This window comes from Pan paniscus, chromosome 20 (assembly GCF_029289425.2).
Source record: "Pan paniscus chromosome 20, NHGRI_mPanPan1-v2.0_pri, whole genome shotgun sequence".
NCBI lineage: Eukaryota > Metazoa > Chordata > Mammalia > Primates > Hominidae > Pan > Pan paniscus.
In genome coordinates this window covers 19,619,909-19,637,640 of record NC_073269.2, presented here as the reverse complement: position 1 = coordinate 19,637,640, position 17,732 = coordinate 19,619,909, and the positions used below count along the sequence as shown (strand labels likewise).

General features: G+C 46.0%; 1 protein-coding gene across 7 annotated transcripts in view; it reads right to left on the bottom strand.

Moving 5' to 3' along the window:
• Positions 1 to 2,838: 2,838 nt before the first annotated feature.
• ZNF333 (zinc finger protein 333) overlaps positions 2,839 to 17,732 on the bottom strand; it is a 30,591-nt gene continuing 15,697 nt past the window's right edge. For 5 of the 7 annotated variants that reach the window (XM_003807073.6, XM_034946499.3, XM_055104366.2 and 2 more), the window contains 6 exons: positions 16,672 to 16,759; positions 8,333 to 8,421; positions 7,569 to 7,695; positions 6,714 to 6,809; positions 6,070 to 6,146; positions 2,839 to 5,575 (listed from right to left, as the gene is read on the bottom strand). In XM_003807073.6, coding sequence (XP_003807121.3) covers positions 4,478 to 5,575; positions 6,070 to 6,146; positions 6,714 to 6,809; positions 7,569 to 7,695; positions 8,333 to 8,421; positions 16,672 to 16,759 — 1,575 coding nt within the window. In that variant the 3' untranslated portion in view covers positions 2,839 to 4,477. Of the gene's footprint in view, positions 5,635 to 6,069; positions 6,147 to 6,713; positions 6,810 to 7,568; positions 7,696 to 8,332; positions 8,422 to 16,671; positions 16,760 to 17,732 lie in introns of all 7 variants that reach the window. The other 2 variants (XM_008959132.7, XM_057300750.2) reach the window with 2 other exon arrangements.

Here is a 17,732-nt window from a genome sequence, read left to right as displayed (position 1 = left end):
TTGATAATTCCCCACAAAAGAAATGCCATTTGGATCCAGGAAAGCATTTTAACTTGGACCAAGGAGAGTAGTGACACTTCATAATATGGGTTTCAAAAGAAGTGTGATGATCAACACAAAAAAACAGTTGCATTTCTATGCACTAACAATGAACAACCCAAAGAGGAAATTGAGAAAACAAATCCATTTACAATAGCATTAAAAACAATAAAATACTTTGGAATTAACTTAACCAATGAGATGAAGAACCTGTACACTGAAAGCTAAAAAGCATTGCTGAAAGAACTTAAAAGAGACACAAATAGACATACTATGTTCATGGGCTGAATGACTTAATATTTTTGCAGAAACAGAAAAATATCCATCCTAAAACTCATATGAAATCTCAAGAATACCAAACCAAGAAGTCAAAACCATCTTGAAAAAGAACAGAGTTGGAGGTCTCACACCACACTTATTTCAAAATTTGTTGTAAAACTACAGTAATCAACACAATACGGTAATGGCATAAAGATAAGACATATAGACCAATGGAATCGAGGAGGGAGCCCAGAAATAAAACCTCACATTTATAGTCAAATGAATTTTGACAAGGGTGCCAAGACCATTCAATGGGGAAAGGACAGTCTTCAACAAATGGTGCTGGGAAAACTGGATATGCACATGCAAAAGAATGAAGTTGGACTCTTTTCTTACTCCATATATAAAAATTAACTTGGCTGGGCATGGTGGCTCACACCTGTAATCCCAGCACTTTGGGAGGCTAAGGCAGGCAGATCACAAGGTCAGGAGATCAAGACCATCCTGGCTAACATGGTGAAACCCCATCTCTACTAAAAATACAAAAAAATTAGCCAGGCATGGTGGCATGCGCCTGTAGTCCCAGCTACTCAGGAGGCTGAGGCAGGAGAATCACTTGAACCAGGGAGGCGGAGGTTGTGGTAAGCCAAGATTGCGCCATTGCACTCCAGCCTGGGCAACACAGCAAGACTCCGTCTCAAAAAAACAAAAACGAACAAACAAACAAACAAAAATTAACTCATAATACATCAAAGACCTAAATGCAAGAGCTGAAACAATAAGACTCTTAGAAGAAAACATAGGGGGTAAGCCTCACGACATTAGATTTGCAATGATTTTTTGGATATGACATCTAAAGAAAACAAAAAATATCTATAAGTTGGACTACACCAAAATCTTAGACTTCTGCATATCAAAGGATACAATTAATAAAGTAAAAAGGTAACCCCTAGAATGGGAGAAAATATTTGCAAATCATATATCTGATAAGGGGTTAATATTCAGAATATATAAAGAACTTCCACAACTCAACAACAACAAAAAACTAATTTAAAAATGGTCAAAGGACTTAGACATTTTTCCACAGATGACATACAAATGGTCACAACTAAGAAGGAAAAGCCCAACGTGTGTTCTTCCAGCCTCTGCTTCTGTCATGTTTGTCAACATTCCATTGGCCAAAGAAAGTCACATGACCAAGCTCGTCTTCAAGGTTTGGAGAAATAAACTCCACCTCTTGATAGGAGGAGCTGCAAAGTCACATGGAAAAGACATATACATAGAGGGATAGAAGAAGTCATTGTGGCAACCGTCTACCACCGCATCATTACTTATCAAGAATATGCAAATTAAACCTAAGAAACTGCTGCATACCCACTAATGTTGCTCAAATTAATTTGCGTGACAGTACCACATGTTGCCAAGGATGTGAAGCAATGAAACTTTCATTCATTGATGTACAAATTGAGGTGTAAATGGTTTCAACCACATTGAAAAACTGTCCGGCAAGATCTACTAAAGCTAAAGATAGGTCTCCTCCAAAATCCAGTAATTCCATTCCTACATTTATACTCAAGAGAAGTGAATACCTATGTCCACACTATGACTTAACAAGAACATTCACAGCAGCTTTATTCATAACAATAAAACCTGCAGGATTATTCACAATAGCCAAGATATGGAATCAACCTAACTGTCCATCGGTGGATGAATGGATAAAGAAAATGTGGTATATCTACACAATGGAATACTATTCAGCCTTGATGAGGAAGGAAATTCTGTCATTTGTGATAACATGGATGAACCTGGAGGACAGAACTCAAATGTTTGTAAACAGAATAGAATTTTTAAATTGTGGTATATTCAGACTATGGACTATTACACAGCAATTAAAAAGCATAAACTACTGATAATACAACATAGATAAATCTCAATAACACTATATTAAGTGAAGAAAACAGACACAAGAGGGCTGTTTATGGTTCCATTTACATGAACAGGAAAAACAAATCTATGGTGATAGACGTCAGAATAGTGATAACCTTTGAGGATGAGGTGGGGCCCAAGGGAAATTTCTGGGATGATAAAATATTTTGATGGAGACTGTGGTGGGTATAGACATATACAAAATTCACCAAGGTGTACCCTAAGATTTATTAACGTTTATGTAAGTTATACCTAGGAGAACTTTAAAACCAAAAAAAAAAAAAAAAAAAAAAAAAGAACAACTAAAAATGGAGACTAGTCCCCTGGGTCTGCCACTGTAGAGAGAGTCAGGCCTGTCACATGCCACCCAGATGACTTTGATAGCCCACCTTAACTTGCTGGGCCTCAGCTTCCTCATCTGGGAATTGGGGATAACAGTACATACCTCAAAGTGTCAGTGTGAGAACTAAATTAAAAGATGCAAAGCTTCAGGCAGTGGCTACTATCTATTAATAGTAAACTCTAAATAAGTATTTACTATCATTACAATGAATGGTTGAATGTTCAGTAATAGGGAAAAGGATGATCACTTTATAAGAATAAAAGTAACAATTTGTTGGAAATGTAAAAAATGTCAGTATCTATATTTAATTTCATTGCTTCAAAACATATATATGTGTGTATATACATAAATTTAAAAACTGACAGAATGACAAAGATTTTTCAGCAATACATAATCATGGTGGGAGAGTTTAACATACCTCTCTCAATAAATGCTAGATCACAGATCAACATTTATAAATGTGTAGATGGTTTTTAAACACATTTGCTTGATCTAGCAGACATTTGTAGAATACAATATATTGATTTCAACCATCCATGAAGCATTTATAAAAATTGACATATACTAAGTGCATCAGTTAGGAATTATATTCAGGTGAAATAAACCTCCCACCAAAAACAAAAACAAACAAAAGAAAATTGTACCAGTAAGAAGTGCATATTTTTCATGTATGGGACATCCAGAAATAAATAGTCCAGGGCTGCTGCAATCACATAAATATGCCAATTCTATTAAATCTATCCTAAATATTTTTTAGATTACAGAAGCAAGATGGTTATGACTTCCGGCCACCCTCTTCTTAGCTTGCGGCTTTTACCCTTATGGTCACAGGAGGGCTCCTCTAGCTCTAGAAATCATGTCTACTTGTCCAAAAGGCAAGAAGTGGAGAGATGTGGCTACATGAAACCATCCCTGAACACAACATCTTCCCCAGAGTCACATCCAGTGACTTCTCATATTCATACTAGCCAGGACCGGAGGAAATGGCCTGCCCTTGCTTGCAAGAAGGGCTGGGAGATGGAAGCTTTTTATTATTATTATTATTTTTGAGACAGAGTTTCACTCTGTTGCCCAGGCTGGAGTGCAGTGGCGCAATCTCAGCTCACTGCAACCTCTGCCTCCTGGGTTCAAACAATTCTCCTGCCTCAGCCTCCCAAGTAGCTGGGATTACAGGTACATGCCACCAAACCTGGCTAATTTTTGTATTTTTAGTAGAGAGGGGATTTCACCATGTTGGCCAGGCTGATCTCGAACTCCTGACCTCAGGTGATCCCCCAGCCTCAGCCTCCCAAAGTGCTGGGATTAGAGGCATGAGCCACCGTGCCCAGCCGGGAGATGGAAGCTTTTTAATAGTGCATACTGCCAATCTGAACAGAAAACCCAGGTTCTTTTCTAAGGAGGAAGGGGCAATTTGGGTTGGCAGCTAGAAGAATAAGCCACACCAGACCTAATAGCAAATCTCAGCAAATACCTATGACTCAGTAACAAAGAGGCCACATACTCTTCTCACCATGTAATTAAATTAGAAACCAATAACAAAAAGGCAACTAAGAAATAGCCATATAACATGCAGGAACCTTCCAGAGAGATAGAAACATTCTATATCTGGAATGGGGTGGTGGTTACATGCATGTATGCGTCTGTCAAACTCATCCAACTGTACACTTCAGATGTATGCATTTCACTATAAGTCATTATACCTCTATGAAAATATATCCACATATTAGTTTTGAAAAATCTAATTCCAAATAATAGATGGGTCAAAGAATAAACGATAATGGAGGTTAAGACAATACTTACAATTAAACCAAAATGAAAGTATTATACATTGAAACACAGGATGCAGCTAAAGGAGTATTACGAGGGAAAGTCATAGCCCCATGTGTTTATATTTTTACAAAATGGAAGTTAATTAGCAAGGGGCCCACAGTATGGATGAGACATGGATAAAGGCAGGCTGCCATTCCTAATGTTCTCTCTTCCCACATGGGTTCTTTTGTGTACAGTGAGTGAGGAGCTGTGCCTGAAGGCTTTCTCACACTGATTACATTGATAGGGTCTCCCAGCACTGTGTGTTCTCACATGTACAATAAGATGTGAAGACTGACCAAAGGCTCGCCCGCATTCCTGGCATGCATAGGGCTTCTTGCCACTGTGAGTCCTTGCATGTTTCCTGAGGGATGAGGGCTCACTGAAGGCTCGCCCACATTCCTGGCACACATAGGGCTTCTCTCCAGTGTGAGTTCGCATGTGACTCTTCAGGGTTGAAAGACGACTCAAGACCTGACCACAAGTCCCGCACTCATACAGTTTCTCCCCGGTGTGTATCCTCTTGTGCACATTCAGATGAGTGCTCGTCCGGAAGGGCTTGCCACACTGGTTGCATTCATATGGTTTCTCTCTGGTATGGGTTCGCAGATGTGTCTTCAGTGAAGAGTGTTCCCTGAAGGCCTTCCCACACTGGCTGCATTCAAAGGGCTTCTCTCCAGTGTGAGTTCTCACGTGGCTCCTGAGGGATGATGGCTGATTGAAGGCTTTCCCACAATCTTTACACTCATAGGGCTTCTCTCCTGTGTGGTTTCTCTGGTGCAAAATCAGGTTAAAGTTCCTCGTGAAGGTTTTCCCACACTGACTACATTCAAATGGCTTCTCTCCGGTATGGGTTCTCATGTGTCGCCGGAGATTTGAGGAATATTTGAAGGCTTGCCCACATTCTTGACAGTCAAAGCACTTCTCTGCAGTATGAGTCTTCTCGTGCCTGATAAGGTCAGAGCTGTATCTGAAGGATTTTTCACATTTGTTACATGCATAGGATTTATCCCCACTATGGATTTTCTCGGGCACAATTAGGTGGGCACTCTGGAAGAAGGAATTTCTAATCTCTTGACATTCATAGGACGCCTCTCCAGCATGAATTCTCTGGTACTGGAAAAGTGGTTCGATGCTGTTAAAAGGTTTCTCAAGTTCATTATATTTATAGAGTTTTTCTCCAGGCTGAGGTTGCTCCTGTCGATGAAGGAAAATGTGAAGACCAAAGGCCTTATTAGATTCACAGATATTCTCCCCTATGTGAAATGAATGTAAGAAAAAGACAGTTCTATATCTGATACTTTTACCATTTATGGAGTCCATACCATTTCTATCCAGAGTTCCTTCAAGTGGAATAGGGTGGATACTCTGTTGCAAAGAGCTATCTTTTCATTATTTTCATGCGGCTTCTTAGATGCAGAATTTTTCCAATTTGTGTAAGGCTAAATTAAGTCTTAAACACTTTGTATGTGTCATATCTGTGAAAATGCTTACTTGTACGAACATGATCTACATTTAGTTTTCCACCAATTCATGACATTCACGGACTCTCTCCCAAGAAACTGCTTCCTTCTGGGTAAACACTTCTTGCCTCGAATCGCTCTTGGCTCTTGGGCTGCTTTTCTAACTTACGGTTAACCCCAGACTCATCCTACTATAGAGAACCATGAATAATCCCTGGTGAGCCTTACCCCTTTCACATCAATGGACAGGATCTCTGTAAAAGTATCTTGGCTAGGAATTGCCTCTTGGGGTTGACATTGAGGTTCTGAAATGAATTAGGGAAGAAAAAGTTAAGCACACAGAGAAAGAAACTGTGGGATCAAGGTCACCTCAAAAGTAGGCAAGGCACATGTGGACTTTTTTTTCCAAATACTGGTCCTGTGTATGGGAAGAAATTGCAATGAGAAGGAATGCATCTAAAAGTTAAGGAAAATTTTAAGGTGTGTGGCTAGATGAGAAGTTATGTAATCAGAGGAACATGGGAAGGAAATAGTAGGTAACTTACCAAAAAAGGATTCTACGAAGATTGTGACTAATGTTGAGGAAAAATATTAGCAAGAATGTACAGTGGGGAGGAAATGGATAAAATATACACATGGAAATATTAAATATGAAGAGAAAGTAGGACAGATCTTTCTAGGAGATGAATGCAAAGTTTTAGAGATTAAAAAGGAAAGGGAAAAAGGAAAGAAGGTGGCATTTAATAAGGGAGCTCAACCAAACAGGCTTCTCAGTCAAAGGTATGAATAGGTTGCCCTGATAAGACAGTTTCCAAACTGGACACTCCCCTTACTGACCAGAGCTGATGCTCACCTGATCTGCCTGGGCTCACCTGCACAGGTGTCTGAGAGGACGCCCCTATCAGTGGTCCACTGCTCTCCTCTTTCTTCCAAATAAGACAACGCATTGGGTTTGCACAGTTGATCAGCTGCTCATGAGAAAAACACACATGTTGTGCAAGGACTGTGCCATGCCCTGACACCAGGGCCGATATTCTCAAGTCTTTAGGGGCTCTAGAGATGGGAGTGGCAAAATGCATGTGCCTAAATTCTGATGGCCACAGCCAAACTCTTCCACTGAGCAACTAAATACAAGTTCCCTCACTAGGTCTCAGAGGACACTGAGGCTCTCCGGTCTACAAAACCAAGGGCCTAGCTAAGGAATACATTTGAGAAGCCCAAAAGCTTTTAGTCACAGAAAGACAGGGCAGTAAAAAGATCTTCATTCCATAGAAAGGCCAGTAAGTAGACTGGAAGCTCATGAAGGTGGGAATTATCTGTTTTTTCACCTCTAGGTTTCCCAGACTTGCACAATTTCTAGAGCTTATGGTTGGTACATAAATGTGATGAAAAGGCAAAGCCTTGGCCAGGCACAGTGGCTCATGTCTGCAATCCCAGCACATTGTGGGGCTGAGGCAGGTGGATCACTTAAGCCCAGAAGTTCAAGACCAGTCTGGGAAACATGGCAAAACTCCATCTCTACAAAAAAATACAAAAATTAGCCAGGTGTGATGATGCACCCTGTGGTCCCAGCTACTCGGGAGGCTGGGGTGGGAGGATCACCTGAGCCCAGGAAGCGGAGGTTGCAGTGAGCCAAGGTCACGCCATCACACTCCAGCCTAGGCAACAGAGCAAGACTCTGTCTCAAAAAAAAAAAAAAAAGGAAAGAAAAGATGAAGCTGCCTTACCCACAGAGGCCAGGTTCCTGTAGTTCTCCAGCATCACATCTCTATACAGGCTCCTCTGAGTAGAGTCCAGAAACACCCATTCTTCTGGGGTGAACACCACAGCCACATCTGCAAAGGTGACTGGTTCCTAAAACACACATCCATCCCGGCTCAGCCAGGGACCACCCCCACCAGTACGCCAGAGGATGCTGGAGGCTGGCAGGCCTGGGGAAGGGAAAACCCAGGCAGAGGACTTTCAGACAGGGTTCTGAGATCCCGCAGAATCTGGCCCTTAGCTCAGGACTCTGAACTAGAACTCCTCTCTCTACTCTCCACTCCTTAAGAACAGCAAGAGGCAATAACTAATGTTGCAAGTCCTCGACCTCTGGACAGGACTTATCTATTGACAAGGAGCCAGGAAGCTCTTGCAGATTTGTCCCCCTTCTAGCTCCAGGGTCTAGCAGACCTGAGCATGGTACAGGCAAGAGGGAACTATCTGGAAAATGACTCAACTCTTTGTTCAGTGAGACCATGAAGAACACAAAATGAGGACGGCTGACATCCTTGCTTTGTTTTCCCTCCTGGTGCTCAGCAGCCTGGGGAGGGTCTGAATGAGGTGGTGGGATCATGGCCCACGCACCCTTGCTGACACCCACTGCAAGAGGCCCAGTCCCTGAAAGCATGGAGACCAACCCTATGAGATGATCCAGACAGGTCACAGGAAGAAGGCAAGTCCAGCCTTTGGGCACAGCAGTGTTCTTTTAGAACAAGAAGTTCTTACCTACCTGTGAACAGGCGGTTGGCAGCCCAGGAGCCATAGCTTCTTCCTCCACTTTGTCCTCCTGAAGCCAGGCAGGGTCACATGCAGGCACAGCTAGGGGAGAAGGGAAGAGGCATGAGGGTTGGTGCCTGGCCTACTGGGCACACTCACAGGCCCCAAGGCTGCCCACCCTGGCTGTGAGTGATCACATGTGTACACACACACATGCACACACAGGGACACACACATGCAGACACATATCTGCAAGCTCTTGCACACGCATGCATGCAATCACATGCACACACGTACACAGACATGCACACATATACACACAAACACGCACACATATACACACAGTTACATACCACATGCACCTGTTCATATATATAACATATACACACAGACCAGCACACAAAGAGACATACAGACGTGCGCGCGCACACACACACACACACACACACACACGCACACCTTCATTCCATATCCCAAGAGCCATAGACTCCATAATTCACCAGGAGACTCCAAAGCTCCTGCAGCCCCCACCACTGTCCCGACTCAGCTTTGGGACAGCTTTTCCTCCCCGGCTGCCTGGCCCCTTTCTCTGCCCCCCTACACTGCAGGGCTAATGGTGCTCCAGGACTTACCACAAATCAAGGGCAGATAAACCATAACCAACCTGCAAGTCTGCCTTAAAAAGAAACTTCCTTCCCACCTGCCTTCAAATCAACACCACTCCTCGCTCTGCACCAGGCATCCTCCTTCTGGCCTACGACAGACAAGCAAGCAACTCCCAGATCATCCCTCGTCCCCTGCATCCTCACCTCTCCCTCCCGATGGGACCTTTCCCCTCACTTTTTTAAACCTGACCCACACCCAATCCCTGACCCAACATGTGTTCTCTGCAGCTGCCGTAACAAAGTATCACAAACTGAGTGGCTTAAAACCACACAAATGTATCCTCTCGCAGTTTTAGAGACAAGGAGTCCAAAGTTAAGCTCAGCAGGGCCACGCCTCCTCTGACGCTCTGAGAAGAGTCCTTCCTTGCCCCTCCCTGGCTTCTGGTGGCGGCCATCGACACTTGGGGCTCCTTGGCTTGTGGATGCATCACTCCAATGTCTGCCTCCACCGTCGCACGGTCCCCTCCCTGCGTGTCTGTCTTCACGTGGCGTCTTCCTCTTCTCATAAGGACACAGTCATGTTGGATTGGGGCCCAACCTTGCGACCTCCTAACTTGGTTACAGCTGCAAAGACCCTATTTCCAATAAGGCCACATTCACAGGGTTAGGACTTCAGCATGTCTTTTTGGAGGGGCACAATTCAAGCCATAACACCCCACTTTTCCCTTGGGCTACCTCTATCTCTTCATTCCCTATCGTGGGCTATCTACCCTCTGTGCCCACTTCCTCCCCTCCCGCTTGCTTCCCATCTCCACCGTTCCAAGGGCTGGCACCACCCTGCAATCACCAGTGACCTCCATCCGTGCTGAGAAATCCCACTGATGTGTGCTCATCATCCAATCTCTCCTGGGTTTGTTGTTGTTGTTTTGAGCCAGAGTCTTGCTCTGTCACCCAGGCTGGAGTGCAGTGGCACAATCACAGCTCACTGCAGCCTCAAACTCCTGGGCCCAAGTGATCCTCCCACTTCAGCCTCCCAAGCAGCTGAGACTACATGTGTGCGCCACCACACCCTGTTAATTTTTTTTTATTTTTTTAGAGATGGGGGTCTCACTATGTTGCCCAGGCTAGCCTTGAATTCCTAGCCAAGCGATCCTCCCACCTCAGCCCCCTGAGTAGCCAGGATTATAGCTGCAAGCCACTACACCTAGCCAATCCCTCCTTCTTGTAGCCCACCCAGCCTGTGATCAGTGATCACAACCCCAGCCTCCTCTTTTTCCTGTAAGAGCTTCTTCTCCAACATGTTGCTGGCGTCCACAGGTTGCAGGCCCTCCTCTTCGTGTCTCCCTCAATTCTCTCTGCCTTGGTGTGCAACCTCACCCATTCTCTGGGTGTCAATTCCCAAATCTTCATGATGAAGCCCAAATCTCCAGGCTGACTCTCACATCTGAACACCAGACCATGTATCCAACCATTGGCTCAAATCTTCCTGCCCATCTAAGGGAACAGGAATAGAAGGTACCCAAAATGAGGTCCAGAGGTCAGAGCTTCCAACCATAGAGGATTTGTTCCAGGCCTGGAAACCTCATAGCATTTGCCCTGATGGGTTTTAAACCTGCTCAGGACCCATGACCCCTTTTTCTCCTTTTGAAATGGGAATGTCTATCCTTTGCTTGCCCCATCACCGTATTTTGGAAGCAGATCACTTGCTTTCTGATTTCTCACAGGTTTGCAGATGGAGAGGAATTTTGCCCCACAATGGACCACACTCTGAGTCTCCCTCATACCTGCTGTAGATGACTGACATGAAGAGTTGTGGGATTCTCATCAGATGAGATGAAACTTTGAGTTGATGGTGCTTAGATGAGATTTTGCACTTAGAGTTGACGCTGGAATGGATTAAAACTTTGGGACCACGTGAGTGTATTTTGCATGTGGAAAGGACATGAATTTGGGGGGACTAGAGAATAGACTGCTATGGTTTGAACTGTGAACCCCCCAAAAAAGAGAAGTCCTAACCCCCAGTACTTCAAAATGTGACCTTATTTGGAAATAGGATTGTTGCAGATGTAAGGAGTTGAGACAACACGAGAATAGGGTAGGCCCTTAATCCAATATGATGGTTCTCCTAACAGAAGAGACAGAGACAGATACACAGAGGTGACACGGCCATGAGGCAACATAAGCAGAGACAGGAGGGCTGCATCCACAAGCCAAGGAGCACCAAGGGCTGCAGGCCACTGTTAGAAAGCAGGTGGCAGGATCCTCCCCCCGAGCCATCAGAGGGAGCACGGCCCTGTTGACACCTTAATTTCGGACTTTTGGTATCCTAAATTGTGAAAGAGAAATTTCTGTTACAAAAAACACTAGGCCAGGCACAGTGGCTCACACCTGTAATCCCAGCACTTTGGGAGGCAGAGGCCAGCGTTATCATTTGAGGTCAGGAGTTTGAGACCAGCCTGGCCAACATGATGAAACCCCGTCTCTACTAAAAATACAAAAATTAGCTGGGCGTGGTGGCACACATCTGTAGTCCCAGCCACTCGGGAGGCTGAGGCACGAGAATCACGTGAACCTAGGAGACGGAGTTTGCAGTGAGCCAAGATTGCACCACTGCACTCCAGCCTGGGCAACGGAGCAAGACTATGTCTTAAAAAAAAAAACACTCATCACCGTCCTCCCAAAGCCTGCTCTCCCTAACCATGTCCTCGATCTCAGGAAGTGCTGTCCCTGTCTTTGATCAGAAATCTCACCCCTCTCTGACACTCCACAGATCCCAGCAACTAATCAGAATAAATAGTGATGACGTCTCTACATGGCGGTACTCACCCCCAAGCCCCTCTCCCACCCATTCCTGCTACAGCCAACACCTACATAGAGCCTTTTCTTTTTGGATCCACTGAAATGTTGCCCTCAGAGTGCCCCATCCTGAGGTCTCCTCCCCTGTAGAAAGAGCCCCTTCTCTCCTTTTCTCTGATAGGACCCCTTCCCTTTCTTCGCAGCCCTTACCCATCTGTAACCAGCTATGTATTGCTGCCATGAGTGTTTCTTTTCTGTCATCCTCACTGGATCGGAAGCTTTGTAAGAATAAGCCTGGGTGCCTTTCACCATCCTGTCCCCGATACCTTACTTGGCACAAAAATGCTCCATGTCATTGGTAAATGAATACACGAACCACCAAATCAACTCAACCTCCTCAATATAAATGTTTTATATGCATTATTACTATAATTTTTTTGAGACAGGGTCTTGCTCTCTCACCCAGGCTGGACTAGCTCACTGCAGCCTTCAATTCCTGGGCTCAAGTGATTCTCCCTCCTCAGCCTCCTGAGTAGCGAGACCACAGGTGCACACAACCATGCCTGGCTAATTTTCTTATTTTGTAGAGATGGGGTCTCGCTATGTTGCCCAGGCTGGTCTCCAACTCCTGGCCTCAAGAAGTCCTCCCACCTCAGCCTCCCAAAGTGCTGGCCTCTATGTGTTTTAAATCATTCCTCACTTCCCTACTGTGCAGAAAGGCGTTAACCCAGGAGGCCTGGATGGGCTCCTTAACGAGATGTGTTTGCAAGGTTGGCCCTTGGGTGGAGTCTGGGAACTGGGATTTCAGGAAGGTTCCCGCCCCCCTAACTGATAAGAGAAACTCGCTCCACTTAAACTGCTTGTACAAACCATGCGGTTTATGTTGAACACCTGCTTTCCTTCTGAAAGTCTGGAATTTAGGGACTGTTTCCTCCAAAACTCACACCAAAACGTTAATCCCCAGGGTCGGAGGCGGGACTTGGGGGCAGATCCCTCAAGAATTGATTAACGCTGTCCCTCAGAGAGAAGGAGTACTCTTCTACTACTTTCCAAGGAAGCTGGTTGTTAAAAAGAGCCTGGCACCTTTCCCCCTTCCCTTCCCTTCCCTCCCCCACTGCCCCCGCTCCTGCTTCCTCCCTCACCATGTGATCTCCGCACACTGGCTTCCCTTCCCCTTCTGACCTAAGTGGAAGCAGCCTGAGGCCCTCGCCAGGAGCAGATGTTGGTGCCATGCTTCTTGTACAGCCCACAGAACCATGAGTCAGATACACTTCTTTTATTTACTTTTATTTATTTTTTTATTTTTTAAGAAGGAAATCTCACTCTGTCGCCCAGGCTGGAGTGCAGTGGCGCAATCTTGGCTCACTGCAACCTCCGCCTTCCAGGTTCAAGCAATTCTCCTGCCTCAACCTCCCAAGTAGCTGGGATTACAGACACACCACCATGCTCGGCTAATTTTTACATTTTTAGTAGAGACAGGGTTTCGCCATGTTGGCCAGGCTGGTCTCGAACTCCCGGCCTCAAGTGATCTACCCACCTTGGCCTCCCAAAGTGCTGGGATTACAGGCATGAGCCACCACACCTGGCACCCCCTTTGCTGATTCTGCTTCATATCCACTTCTGGTAATAAATCACAGCCACGAGTACCACATCTCCTGTGAGTCCTCCTAGTGGATCATCAAGCCTGGGGTGGTCTTGGGGGAACCCAGCACACCTCCTCCACACTCAACCCCCAAGTCTAGACCAGCACCATTCTACTCCTAATGGCCTCCACCTACCACTGCTTTCCTCCCTGAGCCCACGCTCCTCACAGGTGCTGGGGGGTGCGGTTCTGTTAAAACCACAGGTGCATTGCACCACTCACCTAAACACGTCACTGGCTCCCAGCGGGCTTAGAACATGGGCCAAGGTTCTTTTCCTGCACTTCCAAGCCCTGAACAATCTGGAACCTGCTTCTTCTTCAGTCAGCTCACACCACTCTCTCTCCACTTCTCCCGGCTGCCTTCACACCATCTTCCATGGGCCCTGGATGCAACCAGTTCTCTGCTCCGTGGGGAATTTTATCAATGTTGTTCCTAAGCCTGATATCCTCTCTCTGAACCTCCTAACAGCCCAACAGCTGACCAAGCTAAATGTTATAGTATTTATCATGGTCTAGGTCAGGGTTTGACCCCCAGGGGACATTTGGCAATGTCTGGTGTTGAGCTGTCGAGCTATCATTCCAAAATACCATGCGCTAGGTGACTTAACAGAAATTTGCTGCTAACAGTTCTGGATGCTGGAAGTTTGAGATCAGGATGCCAGCATGGTTGGTTCCTGGTGAGGGCTCCCTTCCTGGCTTGCAGATGGCTGCCTTCTGGCTGTGTCCTCACATGGGCGAGAGAGCTCTGATGTCTCTTCCTCTTCTTGTAAGGGCATGAGTTCTGTTGGTCAGGGCTTCACCCTTTTGACCTTATTTAACCTTTATCACCTCCTTAGAGGTCCCATTTCCAATGGCACCTTCGGGGGAGACATTAGGGCTTCAACCTGAACTTGGAGAAGGGGAGCACAATTCAGTCTGCAGCATCTAGAGACATTTTAGCTTTTCATGACTAGGGGGTATGTGGCTGTTATGAGCTGAATTGTATTACCCCAAAAATTCATATCTTGAAGTCTTAACCCCTGGTAACCATATTTGAACATAGAGTCTTTAGAGGTAATTAAATTAAAATGATGTCAGTAGGGCGGGCCCTAGCCCAATATGACTGGTGTACTCACAAGATGTATTAGTCTGCTTTGCACTGCTATAAAGAACTACCTGAGACTGGGGAATTTATAAAGAAAAGAGGTTAAATTGGCTCCTGGTTCCACAGGTTGTACAGGATGCATGGCTGGGGAGGACTCGGGAAACTTACAATCATGGCGGAAGGCAAAGGGGAAGCAGGCACGTGCTACATGGCTGGAGCAGGAGGAAGAGAGTGAAGGGGGAGGTGCTACACACTTTTAAACAAGCAGATCTCGTGAGAACTCACTCACTATCAAGAGAACAGCAAGGGGGAAGTCCACCCCCATGATCCAGTCACCTCCCACCAAGCCCTTCCTCCAACACTGGAGATTACAATTGGACATGAGATTTAGGCAGGGACACAAATCCAAACCCTATCACAAGAAGACGACATTTGGACACAGACATGTACAGAGGGAAGATGATGTGAAGATATAGAGAGAAGATGGCCATCTACACACCAAGGAGAGGCTTCAAAAGGAACCAACACTGCCAACACCTTGCTCTCGAGCTTGCGGCCTCCAGAACAGTGAGACAATGTATTTTTGCTGTTTAATCCACCTAGCTGGTGGAACTTTGATATGGCAGCCCTAGCAAACTCATAGAGGAAAAGTGCTCGTAGCATCTATCAAGGCCAGGGATGCTGCTCAGCATCCTATAATGCACAGGACAGCCCACAGCTGAGAGTGAACAGGCCCATTATCAGCAGTGCTGCAGTTGAGAAACCCTGGCCTAAGCTTAAATATCCATCCTTTCCCAGAACTCTCCCCTGTCCCCTGAGATGAAGTCCTTGTATAACACACTTCCACTGGACTCTGTTATTCATTTCTAACTCTGACCACCCAGCTGACCGTGAGCTCCATGGAGGAGGGGTCAGTGTTTTCTTTGTGACTGTTTCCTGGTCCCCATCTCACCACCGGATGACAGTGGTGGTGTTACCAGCTTCAAGAAGTAACAAAATAGGTCAGGCACAGTGGCTCACACCTGTGGTCCCAGCACTTTGGGAGGCCGAGGTGGGCGGATCACCTGAAGTCAAGAGTTCAAGACCAGCTTGGCCAACATGGTGAAACCCCATCTTTACTAAAAATACAAAAATTAGCCGGGCATGGTAGCGCACCCCTGTAATCCCAGCTACTCGGGAGGCTGAGGCAGGAAAATCGCTTGAACCCGGGAGGTGGAGGTTGCAGTGAGCCAAGATCGTGCCACTGCACTCCAGCCCGGGTGACAGAGTGAGATGCTGTCTCAATTTTTAAAAAAAAAAAAAAAAGAAGAAGTAACAAAATAGAGCCTGGCCCACAAGACTTACCAAAAATATACTGAAGAGCAACACAAGACTTAGATCTAAGAATTGTTCCCTGTCAAGAAGAAAACAGAGATTCCAGACACAGAGTGGATGGCACTTTTAAGAAACAAAGTTTATTATTCTTCCTAGAAGGCCAACTGGAAGAAAACAAACACCTTACTGTTAAAGTTAAAATGTTATTTGTCTTCTAGAATTAATTTCTTCCCCACTTCTCAGAAGTGGCTTTGAACCTATTTCTTTAGAGACAGGGACTCATTCTGTCACCCAGGCTGCAAAGTGCAATAAAGCGACTGTAGTTCACATCAGCCCTGACCTCCTGGGCTCAAGCGATCCTCCTGCCTCAGCCTCTTAAGTAGCTGGGACTTGAGAGGCACCATGCACGGCTAATTTTTTTTTTTTTTTTTTTTTTTTTTTTTTAGAAATAGGGGTCTCACCATGTTACCCAAGCTGGTCTTGAACTCCTGGCCTCAAGCAATCCTCCTGCCTAGGCCTTGCAAAGCACTGGGATTAAAGGCATGAGCCACTGCAACTGGCCTGAACCTCATTTATAAAAACACAGTTAAAACACAGGCCATTTCTAGTAAATTCAATCATAATTTTTCAAAATCAACATTATCGTGTAGTCAAGAATTTCATGTTGCCCAAAGAGAGGTCTGGCCTTTGCTGTGGTTGAGTGAGCCCTCTCTTTCTTAAAGATCTGTCACTGGAAGTGCCCTCTCCCTTAAACACACAAATAATGAGAGAGGCCTTCTGTATCCTCTCTATGGTGCCACAGCAGTGCCTGCAGTCAGAGGAAATGCAGGCAGGACAGGATACAAGTTCCTGGACAGAACACAAGGACAGCAGGGCCCTCTGGCCACGTGTTCCACGCAGCACTCACTCACCAGAATCCCTGGCCACCCATGGGTTGCGGTGGCCCAGTGTAGGCACTGGTATCACCACCCTCTGAATCTGCACAGCGGCCTTCAGTCCCTGGACAGAGTGACAGGGTCACAGATTAGAGTCAAGAAGCTGAGGGGGCCACTCACACCTGCTCACCCCAAATGAACGTGCATGTTTGATCCTGCTTTGAGGAACATATTAATAAAAAAAGAGAGAGACCCATTTACCTTGTCAGGATTTACCCAATCCTTAAATACAAAGCTAATCACTGTGATCCAAAATGGCCTGGAGAGAGGGCACCCAGGCAGGGGCTGGGGAAGGTGGCACCCTCCAAGGAGGCTCCAGAAGTCAGGGAAAAGCTGGGAAAAAAGTGGGGAGTGGATGGCCAGGAGGTTGAAGGGTGGAGGGAAGATGGAGTTTGGAGGTGGACCCGCGTGAATGAGGAGCAGGCAGTCAGTGGGTTTTTCTGGGAGGAAGACCTCTCCTTGGAGTAGGATGTGGTCTCTTCTCTGCTGGCAGCTGCTCGCTCAGGAAACACATCTGACCTGACTTGCACTTCTAAGGGATCCCTCTGGCCTCTGTGTCCAGGGTGGAGCCCAGGTGCCTGTCAGGAGCAGAACTGGAGTCCAGGAGAACTAACGGTGCCTCTGGGCAGGATGGCAGCAGCAGGGACAGGAGGGGCAGCTGGAGATGGGTTACATTTTGGAGATAACGCTAGCAGGACTTGGTGGTGGATGGGAGGTTGGAGGGTACATGCAGCAGGTCCCTCGGGGGAGGGAACAGGGCAGGGACGAGTGGGAGAAGGCCTTTTCTCCTCATGCAGGGCTCAGGACGTGCCTTACAGCAGCAGTCACCAACCTTTTTGGCACCAGGGACCAGTTTCATGGAAGACAATTTTTCCACAAACCAGGGTAGGGGTATGGTTTTAGCATGAAACTGTTCCACCTCAATTATCAGGCATTAGTTAGATTCTCATAAGGAGCCTGCAGCCTAGATCCCTCGCATGCGCAGTTCACAATAGGATCAGCTGCTGCTGATCCGACAGGAGGCGGAGCTCAGGCAT